General features: G+C 41.0%; 1 protein-coding gene across 3 annotated transcripts in view; it reads left to right on the top strand.

Annotated features, from left to right (window-relative positions):
* The window catches only part of TNNI3K (TNNI3 interacting kinase), a 290,431-nt gene extending 283,111 nt beyond the window's left edge, over positions 1 to 7,320 (top strand). For all 3 annotated transcript variants that reach the window (XM_058716964.1, XM_058716965.1, XM_058716963.1), the window contains 2 exons: positions 3,503 to 3,582; positions 6,790 to 7,320. In XM_058716964.1, coding sequence (XP_058572947.1) covers positions 3,503 to 3,582; positions 6,790 to 6,866 — 157 coding nt within the window. In that variant the 3' untranslated portion in view covers positions 6,867 to 7,320. The remainder of the gene's footprint in view (positions 1 to 3,502; positions 3,583 to 6,789) is intronic.
* The last annotated feature ends 11,535 nt before the right edge of the window (positions 7,321 to 18,855 follow it).

Genomic DNA, 18,855 nt, shown 5'->3' with positions numbered 1-18,855 from the left:
ATCTCCTGGGCAGGAAGGTTAAGTCCCCTGGCATGAATTGCATTTAGCAACTGAATAAATAAGACAGCTTGGAGATGGGCTTTTATTCATAGGAAACCAGATAGCCTTTTTGATGATAAAATATTTATTCCCTATTATCTTGTTGTTGCCAAGACCACTATGTACAGCACATTTCTTAAAAGGAGCTGGAGTGCTTAAGAGGTTCTAGTAGGTAGGTAAATTTTAGGGTATTAGTAGGGTAAATTTTATCTTGAAAAATATCTTGAATGACAGTCTGTTGCCCAGAACCGAGTGTGGTTTGCCATTTAATGTTGATTGAGATGATCCCATGTCCCACTTTATGGCAATACTTTTTCTTTTTTAATCATTGCTCCCCTCTAAGAAACAGCTTCACATTATCCCTTAAGAAAGTGAGGCCAAACCTGCAGTCATTTTAAGGCAGCTAAGTGGATGAAGCAGTGTGAATTTATATTAGAGTTTAGAAAAATCTCACTTCTCCAGGTGAACATTTTGTAATAATTTTATTTTAACTATTTACAAAGTACCAGCTAAGCCCTGTGGGAGATCCAAAGATATCAGATGGGATGTCTGACCTCCGGGAATAGGCTGTTTAGTGGGCTTCACTAGCATACAAATACAGGCCGTTGCCACACACAGAGGCAGACTCTGATAAGCACTGTGCTAGAAGTACAAAGTACTAGAGGGTATGAAATTCTAAGTGGGGTTTCCAAGAAGACTTTGAGGAAATGTTTCCTTTGAGTTGGACCTTGACACATAATAAAAGTAGGTAACATTTATTGAGCGCTTACTACATACTAGCACTTCCCAAAATCTTTTAAACTTCTTAATCCTTTAATTCTCATGATTAACCTTATAAGTCAAGTGTTGTTATAATTCCCATTTTATAGTTGCATAATCTAAAGCAAAGAGTAGTTAAATAACGTATGCCCAAGGTCATTGCTAGTAAGTAATAGAGTCAGGATTCAAATTCAGGGAGTGTAGCACCAGAATGTTCCTTCTGAATGCTTCCCCTTAGAGACAAATAAGATGTCACTGGGGCTCCTGGGTGTCCCAGTTGATTAAGCATTGGACTTCCGCTCAGGTCATGATCTCAGGGTTCATGCACTCAAGCCTCGCGTTGGGCTCTGTGTTGAGAGCTCAGAGCCTGGAGCCTGCTTCGGATTCTGCGTTTCCTTTTCTGTCTGTCCCACCCTTGCTTGTGCTCTGTCTCTCTCTGTCTCTTAAAAATAAATAAATGTTAAAAAAAATGTAATGTAAAAAAAAAAGATGTTACTAAGCAGACACAAGTAGTGGGAGCGGCTGAACCACAACCGTGGAGGAAGGAAAATTCAGGATGTTTTAGAAAGTACAAAGTCTATTAGTGTGGCTTGAACTTGGGGTGAAAAGATACTGAGGAATTGTAGAACATGAGATACACACAGAACGCAAGTAGGTTTGGAAGCAGAGGGTTTGGAACGTGGGCCTGAGGAACCGCAGTGGGGAACAGGGGAAAGTCCTGGCAGGATTTTTGTTACCAGAAGACCTTGTACAGGGGAGGATTGAGTGACCTAAGAGAAGGACATTATTTAAGGACCTATCAATTAATTAAATTGTTCAAAACTTTTTTTTTTTTTTTTTTGGAGTTTCTCCTACGTGCCAGGCACTGTAAGTGTTGAGTATATAGCAGGGAATAAGGGAGATAAGATAGACAAGGCTCCCAACTTCATCGTGTGATAGAATATATAAGTAAATGGATAAATGGACAAGATAATTTTATATAGCTTCATGTCAAAGAAACACATTGACATGAGATAGAAAGTGATGATAAGCCAAGGAAATGCCACTTTGGAACGGTGGTCAGGGAAGGTCTCTCTGAGGAGGTGATGTTGCAACTGAGGCCTGAATGAAAGAGGATCCAGGCATGGGTGAAGGCAGGGCAGTGGTTCATTAAAGCAGAATTTGGGTTCATTAGGAAGATCATTCCATGCAGAGTTAGCAAGTGCAAGAGCTAGGATTAGGAAAGAGCTTGGATGGTGTAAGGGAGAGAAAGAACATCATGAAGTGCTTACCAAAAGATGGGGAGAAGGGTACGAGTTGAGGTTGAGGTAGGCAGGGCCAGGGCCTTGTAGGTGAGAGGAGAGCATTGGAGTACATTTTACTCTAAATGAACTGGGAAGCCACTAGAATGATTTAAGTAGGAGAATGTCTTAATCTGTTTTATACTGTGAAAAGAACATTCTGGATAATGTATGGAAAATGGGTTATCAGGAAACAGGAGTGAAAGCAGGAACATCAATTAAGAGGCAAACTGCGGAGATCCAAACAAGAAAATTATATGGCCCGGATCTTGAAGGAGAAGGCAGATGAGTGGATTAGGGTTCCATGATGGAGGCAGAGCTAAAAAACATTTGCATTAGGTGAGAGTTGTGAAAAAAAGAAAAATTTTGGCATAAGTAACTGAATGGTGTGGTGCCGGGAACCGAGATGCGAGCTCTGGCTTGGGACGGGGGAATTGAGAGTTCTGTGAGCACAGTGAGGGGAGCACTGGGGGGAACTAGGGAAGCCTCCTGGAGGACGCTAAAGTTTGGGTGAGACATGGACACAAGAGAAACCACAGTTATATGATTAACTGACAGATGTGATTCGACATGAGAGTGAGGGTTTTGATGACTTCAGGTTTTGAGTCTGAAGAGGTAAAAAGAAAACAAGCCCATTAACCAGTGTGGTAAAAGGGTAGCAGAAGTCTGAGGAAGAGAAGGATTAAAGAAGAAATTCCTGTTTGAGTACCGTATAAGCACACAGGCTTTGGAATCTAAAAGACCTGGGTTTGAACCATAGATGAGCCAGTTACCAAACCTGGGTAACAAGTTACTTAACTGCTCCGCCTCAGTCTCCTAATCTGTAAAATGAGAGAAACGTTTGGTAATAAGGATTAAATGAGATGATAGATTTATGCGTTTAATGCATTGGAATCATGAAGTAAATCTATTATCACTATCTCATATAATTCCGACTATAATAACAGCAATATAATAATATCTCTTGGCATGTGTTTTACTGATAGTGATTATTACTAAGATAATACTCTGGCTATTAGTTCCTTTTAAGAAATACTTGCAATTATATTAACTCAGGATTTAGATTCAACACTCCTTTTTGTTACATTTAATCATCCAAACAAACTGGAAATCATTTATGTACTTTTCCCATCTTACAGGTTAATAAACTGAGGCTCAGAAAGGGTGGCGTGCCCAAGTTTACACAGCTGGGAATCATAGCCTACCTGGAAGAGCCAGTACTCACACCGAGATATGACTTACTCCAAATAATTCTGAACTCTCTCCCAACTAGTCACTTGTAGCATAAAAACACCTTTGTATTACTTTGCCAGTTTTCTGGGATCTATCCTGAGTGAATAAGATGTGTTTTATAAAAATGTTGTTAGCAAACCACCACCGTAATTTTCACAGTGCGAAATCATGTGTTGCATGGAATTTTCCAGTGCTGGACAGTGTTCTTCTCAAGGCCTGTCTTTGGAGGAGATGAAGAGGGGTCTTCAATTATCACCCATTGACAAATATGGTAAGTACATAGATTGTTCAGAATGATTAAGGAAACTTCCCCTAGGAAGGTGATATTTATTCATAATAAGGAAGAATAGATTCTATTTTATAATAGGATGCTTTAAAAACGGTATGTTATAAAAGTACAAACTTTGATCTTATGTAACTCTGCATTTACCTTTGAGTTTACTAATGTGTGTGCATAAGTGTGTAAGGATATGTGCAAGTATATCAGAGTGTGTGTATACATGGAAGAAGAGATAAGTCTCCTGCATCTTGTGATATTCCAAACACCCCGTTGCCACCTTCCTGAGTTCACTGCCTGTAAGCCTCACATCACAGGTATGTAGGGAGGAGAAAAACAAGAGATGAGTTTCTACAATTACGTCATATGCTGGGGGAGCTCCTCCCCTTTGGCAAGTACCTAAGGGTAAATTGTAAACCCAGCCATCCCCTCAAAAACCTAGAGAGGCGATGGAGATATCACTGATGGTATCTTTTTGCACAGGTCTACTTTAGAAGGAATTAATCAAGCTCTTTGAAATAATTAACACAGTTCTATGCAGGCCCTTGGAAGCCAGAGGCTGGGTAATCACCCTTATCACCAGCTGCCATATTAATGTGCTAGGCCTGTAATGTCCTTTTTCCAACCTCTAAGCCCGAGAGTCTCTATATTTAATTGGAATTTTAGCACAATGGGCTCATTTATTCATGGGAACTTTCCTTGACAATATGGAGGACCGAAAAAAAATGTATGTCAGTTAGAGAGATCAGATTTATTACAAGAACTGGGTTTGGGGAAGAATAAATTGGATGATGTGTTCCCGGTTCTCTGATTTAGTGAATGGTAATAGACCCTGGAAACCCTCAGCTTTGGGATCCTCACCAGTGCACCTCGTTTGCCAAGTATTATTACCTAAGGCATTAGAAAGCCTTTAAGAAACGAAGGAAAAAAAAATGTTCTGGATAGATGCAGACAAACTACTTGGGAACATTAAAGAAAGGAAACTTTGTGCTCCGACTCCCAGGACGTGTCTAGAATGCAGCCGAGTGCTTTTTATCATCAGCTTTACAACATAATTGGCCAGTCCAGTAACCGGGGAAAATGTGCTCTAAGTGTCACATCATCACATTTTTTATAGATATACTATCGTTTTCTCAAACCTTTACAGATGTGACCACACAACCACAAAATATAGGGCACGCTTTGAAATGTGTGCTTTGACCAGAAGTCTTTCCTTTCATGGTGGATGAAACATTTCAAGATGAAGCATTTCGTTAACCTAACGATCTGTTTCTTAAAGGAATAAGACTTTGGGCAGAATTCTTCAAGATGGAGAAGACAAAAGTAATGCAATAAGGCAAAAGTTGGGTTTCCCTATGCATGTTTGTGCCAGAGTTGAAGAAAACATTAGGGTGTTTGAAGGGAGTGAGAGCCCCAACAGGCAAAGAAGATATATTTAAGATCTCCCTCTAGGAACATCACGTAGTACAAGAAAGAATGCTTTAATTGCCCTCCATTTCCATGTTAGAAACCAAGTGTGGTAAAATAGCTACATTATGAACCGTTTCTTCCTCTCCACCCTCAAAGACACGGCTAGAAAATGAAGATAAAATTACATGCATTGCAATTTTCTCTGTATGTGAGACCTTTCTCCCTACAGCAACAAAATGTGCAGACACGGCTCAGTCTTTTCCTAAAGCCTGTGGTCAAATTTCAGTTGGGTTCCTCTTAAGCCAAGTGGCCACACAAGGGCCTGTCGTTCAACTTTGGCAGGATGCATCAATAAGAAATGTCAGCACCCAGGCCCTGCTGGTTTTGCTACCCGTCCCAGAAGGAGAGTGTCCCCCCTTCTCGCCGCCACACACACACACACACACACACACACGAGGGATGTGCACTCACAATCAGATTTCCACTGGAGCATCACAGGCCAGTAAAATCGCATGTGGTACACTAGAAGGTTGATGACAGCAATAAAAGGATTGCAAGCTTATGAAAGCATCTATCCAGGCCTGGAATGAAGGTGCAGTTTCAGTCTGAACAAAAGGAACTATTTTGCTTTAGGATGTAGATTTTATGTAGGTCCACCCGAAATTAGGATTCAGTGGTGTGTATCCTGCCTCCCCTCATCTCAGCTTCCCCTGACCACAGCCTTCCTGCCAGCTGACCGGGGTCAACCCTGCTGGAGGTGAGCGAGACAGGCCAGTCAGCAGCAGCCCCAGCACCTCCTCTCTGGAGAGTTTATGTGCTGCCTGAGAGACGTTGACAGAGACCCTTCTTATGAAAATAAATAAGCCTATCCAACTGCATATTGCTAGATGCCTTGATGAAAATGTAGATGGCTGAGTTGGTTCTGAAAACTCAGCTATCACAGGGAGCAAAAGCAGCAATAGGTGTTGACAAATGTGCCCATTTTCCCAGAAGCAATGAACGGCTTCCTCACTTGCACTGGAAAAGTTAACTGCTTCCCTGCACGTGTCCTGTGTTCTCTAGGACAGCGGCCGGATCCTGAGCCACTAGCTGCATTCTGTGGACACAGGGCTACTGCTTCAACAAGCAGCAAATACCACCGGTATTTAGACCTAAGCATTGAAGTACACTTAAAAACCGGGTGCTCAGGGAGGAAAAACAAAACAAAACCCAACCAGAGCTGACCTGCTGTAGAGAGTGGCTCTTTCCTTTTTCTCTCTGCTAGTTCCACCTTCTTTTTAAAATTGCCATTTGCTCAACACTCACTGTGTCACACACTGTACGGATTGTCTTACCAACGTTACCAACCTTACAAATAAGTGACGTTAGTGTTCCTATTTACAGATGAAGACACTGGGGCTTAGAAAGGTTAAGTGGACAAAAATCACAGAACCGGTAAGTAGTGGGGCCAAGGTTTAAACCCACACTGGCCTGACTTGAAAGCCCATGATTTTAGCCATCGTGATACACCCCCTTCTGAAACAGTCCCCTTCTTTACTCCAAACTTGGCCTGCGTGGGTCTGAATCACACATCCATCATTTGTGTTCCTCTGGTCTCAGCTGTATGTTTGCATTTTAAATTTTGCCTGTTTTACGACTGCTTGCCAGCAGCCTTCGCCCAGACTCTCTGTTCGCATGAGCCGAGAGGAGCCGCTTGGCAGCTGTGGTGCACTGGGTGAGGCTGGTTAAGAAAAATTGGGAAGATGGACTGAAAGGCCGATAAGTAACAGCTGAACTTCTATTCTGATGCAGGCTACGTGTCCGATCCCATGAGCCCGATGCATTTCCATTCTGGCCGGAATAGTGGCAGCTTTGAGGACAGCAGCTGACAGCGTTCCACATATACCTAAGGAGAGATTTCCCCCAAACTGACAGCAACAATTCCTACAGTGGCAGGCTTGCTTCCAATTATAATATTTTACCCTCTAAGGTCTCCTTAAATTGGCTTGTTTATACTGGTCCTCTTTAATTCCCTACCACAAGTTGGGCTTTGGATTTATGGCTAAGGAATGAAATGCAAAGGAACCAAGACAGAATGTATGTAAAAAATTTGTTTGAATTTTGTAACTGAAAGAGCAAATTTATATCATTACTTGGAGATGGGGCCTAAGACTATGGTGGGCACTTCACAATGATTATGTTTTCCTAGACTGAATTATGTGGACTTGCATTTGAGAGCCACGGGTTTGATTTTGTAGAATATTGTTCGTTTTCTTCTCTCATTAAGTTACCTCTAGTGTTCAGCTCTGTGATTAAAGGTTCTTTGTTGGCATCCAAAATGGATTCAGAAGTGTACTGACTTCTGAGTAAGTGTTCTTTAAGACATATTGGTACAAAGAAGTAATGACCTTCAGATCAAGACGCTTGCAAAATACTGCATGTACTTAGCCTCCTTTCTACCTCATACCGAGTGCTCTGTGGTGTCTGGGCATCCTGTTACTGTCAGCATCAAGGTGTCATAAATGCTACTGATACAGTTATGACAACTGATCTGCAAACACAAACCTGCTGTTCATACCCGAGTCTGGCACAGTGCACTGGGAGGATGTCTGAGGTACCCCTGGCCTTCCTTCAAAAAGTGAGAAAGCTGGGGGCACCTGGCTGGCTCAGTCAGTAGATCATGGGCCTCTTGATCTCAGGATTGTGAGTTTAAGTCCCACATCAGGGGTAGAGTTGACTCAAAAGAGAGAGAGAGAGAGAGAGAGAGAGGGAAATCTGCTATCCATGTTCATTCCACTCAGGAAGAAGGGAGTCCTTCCACCAAACAAAATAGTTTTTCTACTGAAAGGCAGACTTGGGAAAAAAAAAAAAGAGGCAGGAAACTATGAAAATTCAGTGTGATAATTACTGCTTTTAATCTTGCTAATGAAAAAAAGAGTTAGTAAAGGAAGATTGGGTAGTCACTAAATCAAGGTTTCTAGATCCCAGCACTATTTACAGGTCAGAGGGAATCATCTTTGTGGGGGCTGTCCTGTGCACAGTGGGGTGTTTAACAGCTTCCTGGCCTTTACTCCCAGATGCCAGTAACAGCTCCCCTAAAAAGCCTCCAGACATTTCTAAATGTGCCCTGGGGGACAAAGTTGCCCCAGGATGACAGGATAAATCCTGAGAGGACAACTAGGGTCTTGAGGAGCAATGAAAGGAATCTAGAGCCGAGCTTTGACTACATTTAGACAAATCTGCTTTCTTCTCCTGAGCAATGTGGGCTCCTAGACAAATGGAACTGGATGGGAAAAGTGCTGATTGTTCCTCCCATGTCTGTGGTGAGCTCCTTCATCCTCCCCTCTCCCCCTACAGATTAGAAATTACGTTTCTTGAGGGCAATTTCTATCAGAACAACGACCCCATCTCTAAAACCTCTCCGAGCCTTTTCTATGACCTGTGGTTACAAAGTTGTAAGTCCTCTGAACAGCTTGGGGCTAGCCTGTTACAGTCCAGTAGAAGTTAAAAGCAAGGAACTTCCATTTACATTCATTCCTTTTTAGCCCCCAGCCTCTTCGTCTCCCCACCCAGTCATTCTGGAGTCATAGATGCTCTTTCCCACCGTGCAATTTGCCAAGGGGCTCTCTAATACACGGGAACAAGGAGCTTGAAGTGGTCATACAAGCATAAAGCTTTCTAGTAAGGAGCTGGCTGAAGAGCCCCTGTCTCTACATCTCTCTCTCTCTAGGCCTCTCCTCTGGCTGCTTTAGGAAATGAGCCGGCACCTAGCCTGGGGTGGCCTTGATCCTTTTATGAGTTGAGTTGAAAGGAATACCTTAGAAAGTTAAAAAAAATAATAATATAAGTAATTAAGTAACTTAATACCCAGTTTTAACTAAAGATTCACAGTAGGGGTGATGTTGATTATATGTATAATCAGGACAGTGCTGGGGTAAACCTGCAGTCCTTCCAGTTTCCCATGGAATGCGGCCATGTCCTGAGAAAGGACAAAATTTATGTCTGAAATTTATGTCTGAAATACCTCTTTTAGAGGGGGATTTTCTAGAACAAATTTGTGACACTCCCTTTCTTTGTTTCCTTTAATTAGCCACCTCCTCTCTCCACAATGTATCTCCCTACGTTAGTGCTTCCCTCTGGCTCTTGTCAAGTATCTGCAAATAATGAGACTAATACATCTTGATTCCTGAGAAGGGGAACCTTTTCACAGATGCCAACCTGTAGCTCACAAGCCCTTTTCATTACTGCACCTTTAATGGGGCCCAGCTATCATCTCAGAGCTAGTCTTGAGATCATGAGGCTGTGTGTGTGTGTGTGTGTGTGTGTGTGCGTGTGTTTTTTCCTCCTTGCTGAAAAATGTCTCACTAATTGCTTTCTTTTTCTGCTGGTAAAAATGAACTTCTGTGATCATGTTTTTGCATGCTTAGCACATTACATTTTTTTCTATGTGCATGCAGCACTGAGCTCACTTCGAAGATGTTCAATTAGCTATAATTGTAAGCCAAATTACAGCAGCACCAGGAGAGAGTTATTCCAACAGAGTGATTATTTGGGTTAAATTATTTCCAAAGCTGACATTTCCCTGGGAAAGAGGAAAAAATGGGTGCTAGTGGTACAGGAAAAGGCTAGTGCTAGATAATACATCTGAAATGAAGGACCTGATTTCTTTCTCTCTCTCTTGCTCTGTCTTAATTTCCTTTCCTTTTTTTTCCTTCCTTCCTTCCTTCCTTTCTTCCTTCCTTCCTTCCTTCCTTCCTTCCTTCCTTCCTTCCTTCTCTCCCTGAAGTCACTCAGACCTTCTACGGTACTTGTATAGCCTTGGGCAAGTCACTTAACCTATCTGAGCTCCAGTTTATTATTATTTGTAAGATGGTAATAAATAACATTTCTCTTGTAGAATTGCTATAAGAATTGCATATAATATAAAATGCATTGTATAGTTCCTGGAACACCATAGCAGATATTGTTGTAAATATTGTTTATTGTTATTCTTAAATCACCATGCAGCCAAAGAGCTGTACTACAAGAGGAGAGCATGAGAAGGGTGGAGATTTTTTTCTCTCATGTGACAATAACCATCAGTGTCCCTAAAACCCCCTAGCAAATAGCAAACTTCTGAGCTTATCCTTCTGAGGCAGTGTGAGCCAAGATCCAGCAACCTTAGGATGGTCTTATTTTGTAATGTCTTATTTACACCTGAAATCAAATTAGAAGTCAAATCCTTTAAATCAAATACAAGAACCAAAAAAGCATTCTCCAACAAGGAGGATGCTAAGTAAAAATAGCAAGAAAGCACATTTATTGAGCACTTACTATGTGGCAGGAACTGTTTTTGGTGATTATAAGTGCTATTATTTCACTCATTTCTCCAAATAACTCTGGAAAGGGAGAAATATTTTTTTTCTTTATTGCTTAAGTGGATAATGAATCTAAGCTAGTATAGACTGGAACCAGGTGTCAAAACTAGGTTTGCCTTGCACTAGTATCCGTGATTTGTTCACTACCCAGTACTGCCTCCTTTGTGTGGAGGGAACAGAATAAAAATAGCAAATGTTCACAAGCCAGAACTGTGGTAAAAGCAAAGAAATCTGCACTTTTGCAGTCCTGGGGAAAATTTGGGAATTACCCAGGAGAAGTTTCAGGGACCAGAAAAAACAAACCTTTCCTGATTGCTGTGGCTCATTATTGCAAAGTAAAACCAAAAATATAATCATCATCATTTTCTCTGTGTTAATTATGGAAAAGAAGGGGCTGGAATAATCTCAAGGCTCAAAAAATACACATTGTTATTTTCTAGGCAGAATGAACCAGAAATGATTGACAGAAGCAAGACTCTCACCGTGATAAGCAGGAACAAAAAAGTTATGAGGGCAAAGCACAGCAATTAGGGAAGCCAAGGAGTTTCACGTTTTCCACTCCTCATTAGCACACTGGGTAGGGAAAGCAGGGAGAGATAGTGTAGCCATTACCAGTAAGATTTGAATACCTTATTCCTTCCTAGTTTTGTGTTGCTTGAAGTTACTCAAGCATGCAGACTGAAGAGCTCCCCCTGATCCGTTCCCTTCCATATTTCAAGAGCCACGAGGGCAAAGATGAGCCATTTGACATTTGCAGTCCCTTCCCCGGTATCAGCTGAAGGCTCAGCTGCTGAAGTAACAGACTGTGGTCCAAGACTGTCAGCTCAATTAGCACCGTATGCAAAACATGATGGAGAAGCAAAGTTCCTCTCCCTCCTTGGACATCCTACCTTTTATGAGGCTAACTGGAAATAAAAAGAGCAGGGGTTGCCCATTTCTCCTCAGGCCAGAGATCCAAGGCAGCACAGCGGCTGACCTAGTGGCAAGGCACTAATTAAATTAGGCTTCTTGAATTGAAACACTGCCACGGGTGCCAAGCCCTGCTGATGAGGACACATCTCCAAAGCACTCTCAGTCAGGCTTTCTGTGTAATTAGTGAGATAAAAAGAATATTATCTCAAGTATCTGTCTTTTAAGCAATGGGCTCATATGCAGAAGAAAGGTATCTTCGCCATTTTAAAAAAGGGTTTGAAGCTCACTGATTTCACTAACCTCCATCTCTTCTTTTATCTCAACTAATCAGTAAAGGGTAAGACTCCAGCCAGACCATGAAATGCAATAAAAATCATTTGAATGTTGGTTTGCCCTTCAGTTTTCTACTCATATAATAATTGGTGGTCTGCTCAACGCCACTTCAAAAATGAATCCTCAGTGAAGAATACCAGATTCTTCTTTCAGGGTTTTTTTTTTTTTTCTTTCCCGAAACTCAAATTAGTCTAAGGGGAAAAAAATCAATGTCAAGATTGAGGATAATTTGAAGTAATCAGAATAAAAATGAATGGGATATTCGATGACGTATGTTTATCCTATACCAAGTGCAAAACTGCAGGAAACAGAATAGCATAAAGCAGTTCTTAAATGTCAGCCTGTGTCAGCATTACTAGAGGACTTATTCAGATACAGATTTCTGGGTCTCAGCCCCAGGGTTTTAAAATCAGAAGCTTTGGAGTGGGGCCCAAGCCTTTGTATTTCCAATAAGTTCCCAGGAGATGCTGGTGCTGCTGGTCCTGGGACCACATTTTGAAAAGCACTGACATAGGGGTACCTGGGTGGCTCAGTTGGTTGAGCATCTGACTCTTGATTTCGGCTCAGGTCATGATCCCCAAGTCGTGGGATCAAGCCCTGAGTTGGACTACACACTGAACATGGAATCCACTTGGACTCTCTATCTCTCTCTCCCTCTGCCCCTGTCCCCTGTTCTCAAGCTCTCTTTAAAAAAAAAAAACAAAAAAACAAAAAAACAAAAAAACAAATAGAGAAAGAAAGAAAGAAAGAAAGAAGAAAAGAAAGAAAGAAAGAAAGAAAGAAAGAAAGAAAGAAAGAAAGAAAGAAAGAAAGAAAAAGAAAGAAAAAGAAAAGCACTGACAGAGTGGTTAAGGGTATAAGTGTTAGAGTCAGACTTGGTGAAGTTCTATTTTTTCCCCTCATTGTGTGACCTCTTGTGGGCAAGTTACTTAGTCACTTTCATCCTCAGATTTCCCATCTGTACCTCACAGAGAAGGTTAAGTAAAACAATGCATGAAAAGCACATATCCCGGTGTGAGGCACATGATAAATGTTCCATAACAATTGGCCATGCTTTAATATAACATGACTGAGAGGGGAATCAATCAAGCACTAAGGGCTAATCATTTATTTCCTGGGGAACTAATGAAAGGATTGTGGCTGAGAAAATTTAAGTGTTTGTAAGACAACACCTAAGTTAAGGTCCAACAATTTAGGCCGTATAACAAAAAGAATGAGAATAACACAAAAGGCACAACATGGATAAAATTATAACCAGACTTGCAATGCAGTTAAATTAAACATAAACAGTTAATTACTAATGTCTCCAAGATTCAAGCATTAGACACCTCTTAAGGGTCATTTCAGATCTTCTTGGCCTCACCTATGCCATTTGCCATTAAGTCACCCACCATCACCATAACCAACTTCTTGTGGGCAACCTGACCATGCCTTGCCTCAGGTCAGGCTAGGTCTCTACTGCCCTGCACCTCCCAGATCACTGCTATTAAGCTCCCTCCCTTATTGCTTGAGGAGACATGTCTCAGGTTCTGTAGACCTTTGCAACAGAACCTGGCTGTTAACACCTGTGCACCTGTGGAGTAATCCTTTGACCAATGAGACACCAGAGCCAGGAAATCAGTTCTTCTCCTCTCTTTACCACAACCCCTTGTCCTGAGGTAGTCATAGTGCTTCAGAAAACAATTTGGTGAGTCGCCAGTCAATCAGTCGCCCTTGATACCAAATGGCATCCAGCTCAACACCACACTGTAGGGTTGGCTCTCCCTCCTCTCCTCCATATTCCTATTTTCCTGGTTCCTGCTACCAGGGATTGCATTACTGAAGAAGTAAACAGTTTATGAGCTTTTGCTGGGGGTCTGCCTTCTTCTAAGACCAAACTAGGATAGCAGGCATACAAATGATTTGAATTTTGACCACTAGCTCCTCCATAGTAAGGAGTGGTTTGTGGAATGAAGGAATAAGTGGTCAAAGAATAATTCAATTAGAGTAAGAATGAATTAACAAATGAATGAAGGGTTCAGGAGGCAGCTAGGCTAAGACCTAATTTTAGCCTTGTTTCTTTCAGCACTTTTTGAGTATCCTGTTTATCTTGTTACAAGATAAAGTGAGGCATATTCAAAATGTTAAGTTTGAGTGAAAATCTATTTGAATAGGGCAGAACCAAACCAGAAGTGATTAGGACTGCTTCACCCACAGGAAATGGGACCAAGACTTTTATAGAAAAGACAAGGAAGCAAAGCAAGGAAATTATTTGATTGACTACAGCTTAAGCAGTTGCCTTATTTGGGAAAGCTTAGCTGGCTGCTTGTGATTGGTTGTTCTTAGGTTTTAATTTCTTAACCTTGAGACATTGAGAGGCCTAGGTTTGGGTTCGCTTACAGAACGTACTGAGGTGTTAGAACCACCTCACTCTCGTGGCCTCCTTTTTTAATGAATCTAACACCATTTTCACTCTGTTTCAGCTGTTAGGTGTGATGTACTCAGCACGACTGTGTTTGGTCATGTCCTCTGTAAGTCCCCCTATCACCAGCAAAAGTGGTAACAGTTCTGGATGTTTGTTACCCTTGCTCTAAATTTCTATAAGCTGATTTTTACCTCTTTCCTTTTGATTCTTGGGATTTCTCCCATTCCACCAGTCTCTCACTCATTTTTCTACTTTATTAGGACATTCCTATTTAGCCTTCTCATCATCACTGGTATTTATTCTCCTCCCTAGTTGTGTGTTCAGTGTCTCTCTGCAAGCTGGAAATGACTTTTGCATGCCTTTTGGGAAGTCCTGTCATTTGCATGAAAATAACTGGCTTCCTGACAGTGCCAGGAGGGTACTAGCCCCCCCACCCCCCCACCCCCTCCCCCTCCCCATCCCCCATCCCCTCCCCCTCCCCATCCCCCACCCACCCTCCCCACCCCACCCCGGACCCAACAAACTCTGTGTGTGTGGTGCTCATTCTTTCAGCGGAAGCATCCCTCACCTCCATGGAGGTCTAATTAATGAAATGTCTTTTTATTACTTTTGCTTTTAACTCTTCAATGCTCATTAAATATGGGCTTTGTGTACTTTTTCGTACCAGTCTCAAGAGAATAAGGGAGCACACCCTCAAGTTTTGTTATAATAGAGCCCAGCTACTACCTTATAGCTCCTCCTTAGTTTCGGTAATTGCCTGCTCATCCTTCAAGCCATGGTTCTTCACAAAGAGAATAAGGAAGCTGAATTAATTAATTAATCAAGCAATAATTATTAACAAAAGACTGCTGGATTGGAAAGGCACCAAGTTAGAGAGGAGGATGAAAAGCAATGGAGTATTGACACAAGATTGTTAGTCTGCTGCTCTGCAGAACCCCAAAGTTCTACAAGTATTTTTGGCATCTACATATTCACCAAAAACCTTCCATCTTCTAGAATACAAAGTCCATGCATTTGGGGGAGGGGGGGGGAAATTCAACTGGTCAAATCTATGCAAAGCAAGCACATTTTTAAAAAAATTCTAGTAATTAAAATAATTGGCTAGCTTAGAAAAGAATGTCCCGGTTAATTGGTCTCCACTGAAGAAACATTAGGCTTTAGGGAAAATGCATGTTTAATAGAAGTAATAAGTTATTAATACAAATGGAAATTCTGCAAAACGTAAAATAGTGAGTGGTGGAGAATGTTCAAGTTGCTTGGTAAAGCTAAATTAGTTTGTTCCTTTCTCCCACCCTATCCATTAAGCTTTTAATTGCTTTAAAATATTAATACAGCTCAAGAATCACAAAGAGACACCTCCTTATGTGCAATTTTCCTGTCAAATGTCTTAATACTGTATCGAAAGTGATTATTCATAATATAAGCATATATTGCAATTAATCAGAACCGCAGTAAATACTCCTGTTTACAAATGTTTATGTGTTTACAAATGTTATCAGTGTTCTTAGCCTGGTTAAAAACAGATCCTCCTATGCCCCACATTTTAAACAATGTGCCTTGAAAGTCATGTTTCCTCCTATTTTCATAGACTCTATGGAGTTCATTTTTCCCGTGGTGCTAATTTATGGTGTTTATTTGTAAACATCGCATGAATAGCTATCAACATAACATTTGAAGGGAGCCATTAGTTGGATCTCCAAGGAGAAGATGACTGGTTGTCTACACTCTCATCCAGGGGCTTGTCACCTTGCCGGGTCACTCAGGGATCTCACAGCAGGCAAATGATGTTTGTTATCACTAGTTAGGGCTCTGGCCCACTATGCCTTTGGAGAACTAGGACAAATCCCAAGGGTGCCACAAAGAGTCCCTTCTTCCAGCTCTTTGGAGGTCTGGTAAGAGCCAGGTACAACGTTCTCCCTCACACCCCCTTGCTAGCTTCAGCCTTACTCTAGTCTCCCCACTGCTATTTTTTTTTCTTGTTACTTTTAATTTTAAATAATGATCATTTCACAGGAATTTGCAAAAATAGAGAGTGCAGAGAGGTCCTGTGTATTCTTCACTTAGGTTCCTCCAGTGGGACATCTTATAGAACTATAGAACAATATCAAAACCCAGAAATTCACATTGGCCTATTCCCCTGTCCCTCGCTTCTAAATCGAAAGAGGACCTAAGCCCTTATTCTACCATCTGTAGTGGACAAGTTACAGGAGAGTGAAAGCAATTGAAAAATGAGGTGAGTACTCAGAGGATAGACTACGTCAATTCTTTGCTTCTCTAAAGTTTCATACAACCTAGTTATTTCCATGACCCATACATGAACTCTCCCTTGGAGTTGAAATATGGGAAGAAATACCACCAACAAGAGAACTACAATTTTAAATGCCACTAAAAAGAGCACTACAATGTTAAATGCCAATAGTAAGAGCATTGCAATTTTAAAATCTCTTCACAACCATTTTAAGACAATTGTGTTAAACCATCATTTGAGAAGCTTTAGTTGCTGGAAAGTTTAGTCTCTATTGCTGGTATCTTCACAGTCAATCCAAACCTTATTTGGGGGAACTTGTACCTATGAATATTTGAAAAAAAAAAAATATTCTCTTACTTTACAATTAGATGATGTAATTATTTTGAAGATTATGTCAAAAAGTCTGCCTTTTGTAATATAGAGACTCACTACCTCAAGAAATTTCTGACTACAAAACAAATAGATTCTGCCTAAAACTTAAATTTTTATTTTACTGCTGAACTTGCAGGGAATAGGGAAACTCTTTTTTTAAAAAGTGAACCAAAACCATCAGTGATCTGGGTAAGCACAAGGGAGGAGCCAGGGTTCCCTGAGAGTGATGGAATATTAGAATTGAAATTGGAGATTAAGCCTTGAGCCCACATGAGGGGAAGATTTATTAAAGACTGACACATTAAACTGGACCCCAAGAGAATTATTCACAAATTCAGATTAACTCAATACTCACAAACAAATGAGAAACAAACCACTATGAATGAAAGTCAGCAGAAATAACAAACTATAGATCCAGGCTTCCAAGGATGCTAGATATTAGAAGAATCCATTTCAGAATAGGAAATAACTAAATTTTAAAAAATGAAATGACATGAAGTAGGAAAAATTTAGCAAGCAGCATGCGATCACCAAAAATGAACAGGTAGACTTGGATTAAAGAGTAAATACAACTTGAAGAAATGAAAAAATTGTTGAAAGCACAAGCTTAGAAGATTAGACACAGATAAATCAAAGAGGATTGGAAGATAGCCCCGAAGAAATTTCACAGAATGCAACATTTAGGAACAGAAAGGTAGAAAAATTTCAGGACCTTTTTACTCATTTGTAAAATAAAAATTAGAATTATTGCCCAATTTTCTTCTGTTTACTATGCGATTTTACTTCATGAGAACAATGCAAGGTTTATGTGATAATGACCTGTAGGCACAAACCACTATTATACACCAAGGTATAATCCAGACTCTCTCTGTCCCTTTCCATCTCTTTTCCTCAGGCTACCCTTTCTGATTTACTTTTCTCTTTATGGGTTTTCCTCAAACCATTGTTGTTTATTTTACCCTGATGTTCCGTGGACCTAACTTTTGGAAGGCAAGGTGGATATATACTGTGATTTTGCCTTTCCCCAATACTTGAGGATCAACTGAAGCACTTGTTTTGTTAGGTGTGAACTGGACAAGTCTGAAGCTGTTTCTCATCCTGGTTAGAAGTACTCAGTATAGTGGAAATCCCTTGACTTGGGTCGCTCAGAGTGCCTAACCATTTTACACTGATTCTTAGGAGACACATGGGCTAGAAATTGCCATGTGTACAGACTGTCTTGGTTGAGAAATGGCGTTTAAGATGTGATGGCTGGCCATAAGCTAAATCACCCACAAATCCACCAGGATTCAGCTTCACAGATCTTACAGTTTGCAAATGATTTGAAAACAACAGCATCTCACTACTGATGGAGAAGTGTTTATTCTCCTCTAGAAGGGACCTCCTTGGTAATGGGAAGAACATTTATAAGCATCATGGAGCCTAACAGAGTATAACTCAAATACTGCCTCTCCAGTGACAGAGCAATGATTCCAGCCTGATTCTTTTTTAAGTTTTTATTTTAATTCCAGTTAGTTAACATACAGGGTTGTATTAGTCTCAGGTGTATAATACAGTGATTCAACACTTCTATCCATCACCCGGTGCTCATCACGACCAGACCAGTGTTGTAACTGTGGCAGTACAGTGCTTTCGAAGCCTTCATCTCCACATGGAGGGCCGGATAGAATGTTGTGGCTAAGAGAGTACACTCTAAAGCAGTGATTCTCTACCGTAGCTGCATGGGGAGCTTTAAAAAAGACTGGTGCTGGTCCTACTCCCCAGAGATTCTAATGGTCTGGAGTGCAGCCTGGCATCAGAGCTTTCTAAAGCTTCCCACTAGATCCTAATGTGCAGCTCAGGCTAAGAGCCATTGAGAACAGGGGTTCTCACACTTAAGTGTGCATCCATATCACCTGGCAGGCTTTTTAAAACACAGTTTGAACTCTAGATTCTCAAAGTCTGGTCCTTGGCCCAGCAACATCAGCATCATATAGGGACTTGTTACAAATGCAAACTCTCAGGTACCCTGCAGCCCTAATGAATGACCAACTCTAGCAAATTCTAATTGAATCAGCCCTCCAGGACAGTCTCATCCCAGGTAAATGTTGAGAACTTTTACAGATGGAGCCATTTTCTTCTGGGTTAAGTCCCAGTGGAGACACTTCCTAGCTCTGTGATTTGAGCATGTTACTTCACGTTTTTGTGTCTCAGTCTCATCTACAGAATGGGGCTAATAGTACCTTCCTCATGGCATTGTGAGGCTTAATGAG

This window comes from Neofelis nebulosa, chromosome 2, assembly GCF_028018385.1.
Source record: "Neofelis nebulosa isolate mNeoNeb1 chromosome 2, mNeoNeb1.pri, whole genome shotgun sequence".
In the NCBI taxonomy this organism is placed as follows: Eukaryota; Metazoa; Chordata; class Mammalia; order Carnivora; family Felidae; genus Neofelis; species Neofelis nebulosa.
Note: the sequence above shows the minus strand (reverse complement) of the source record. Positions and strands in the feature narration are given on the sequence as shown.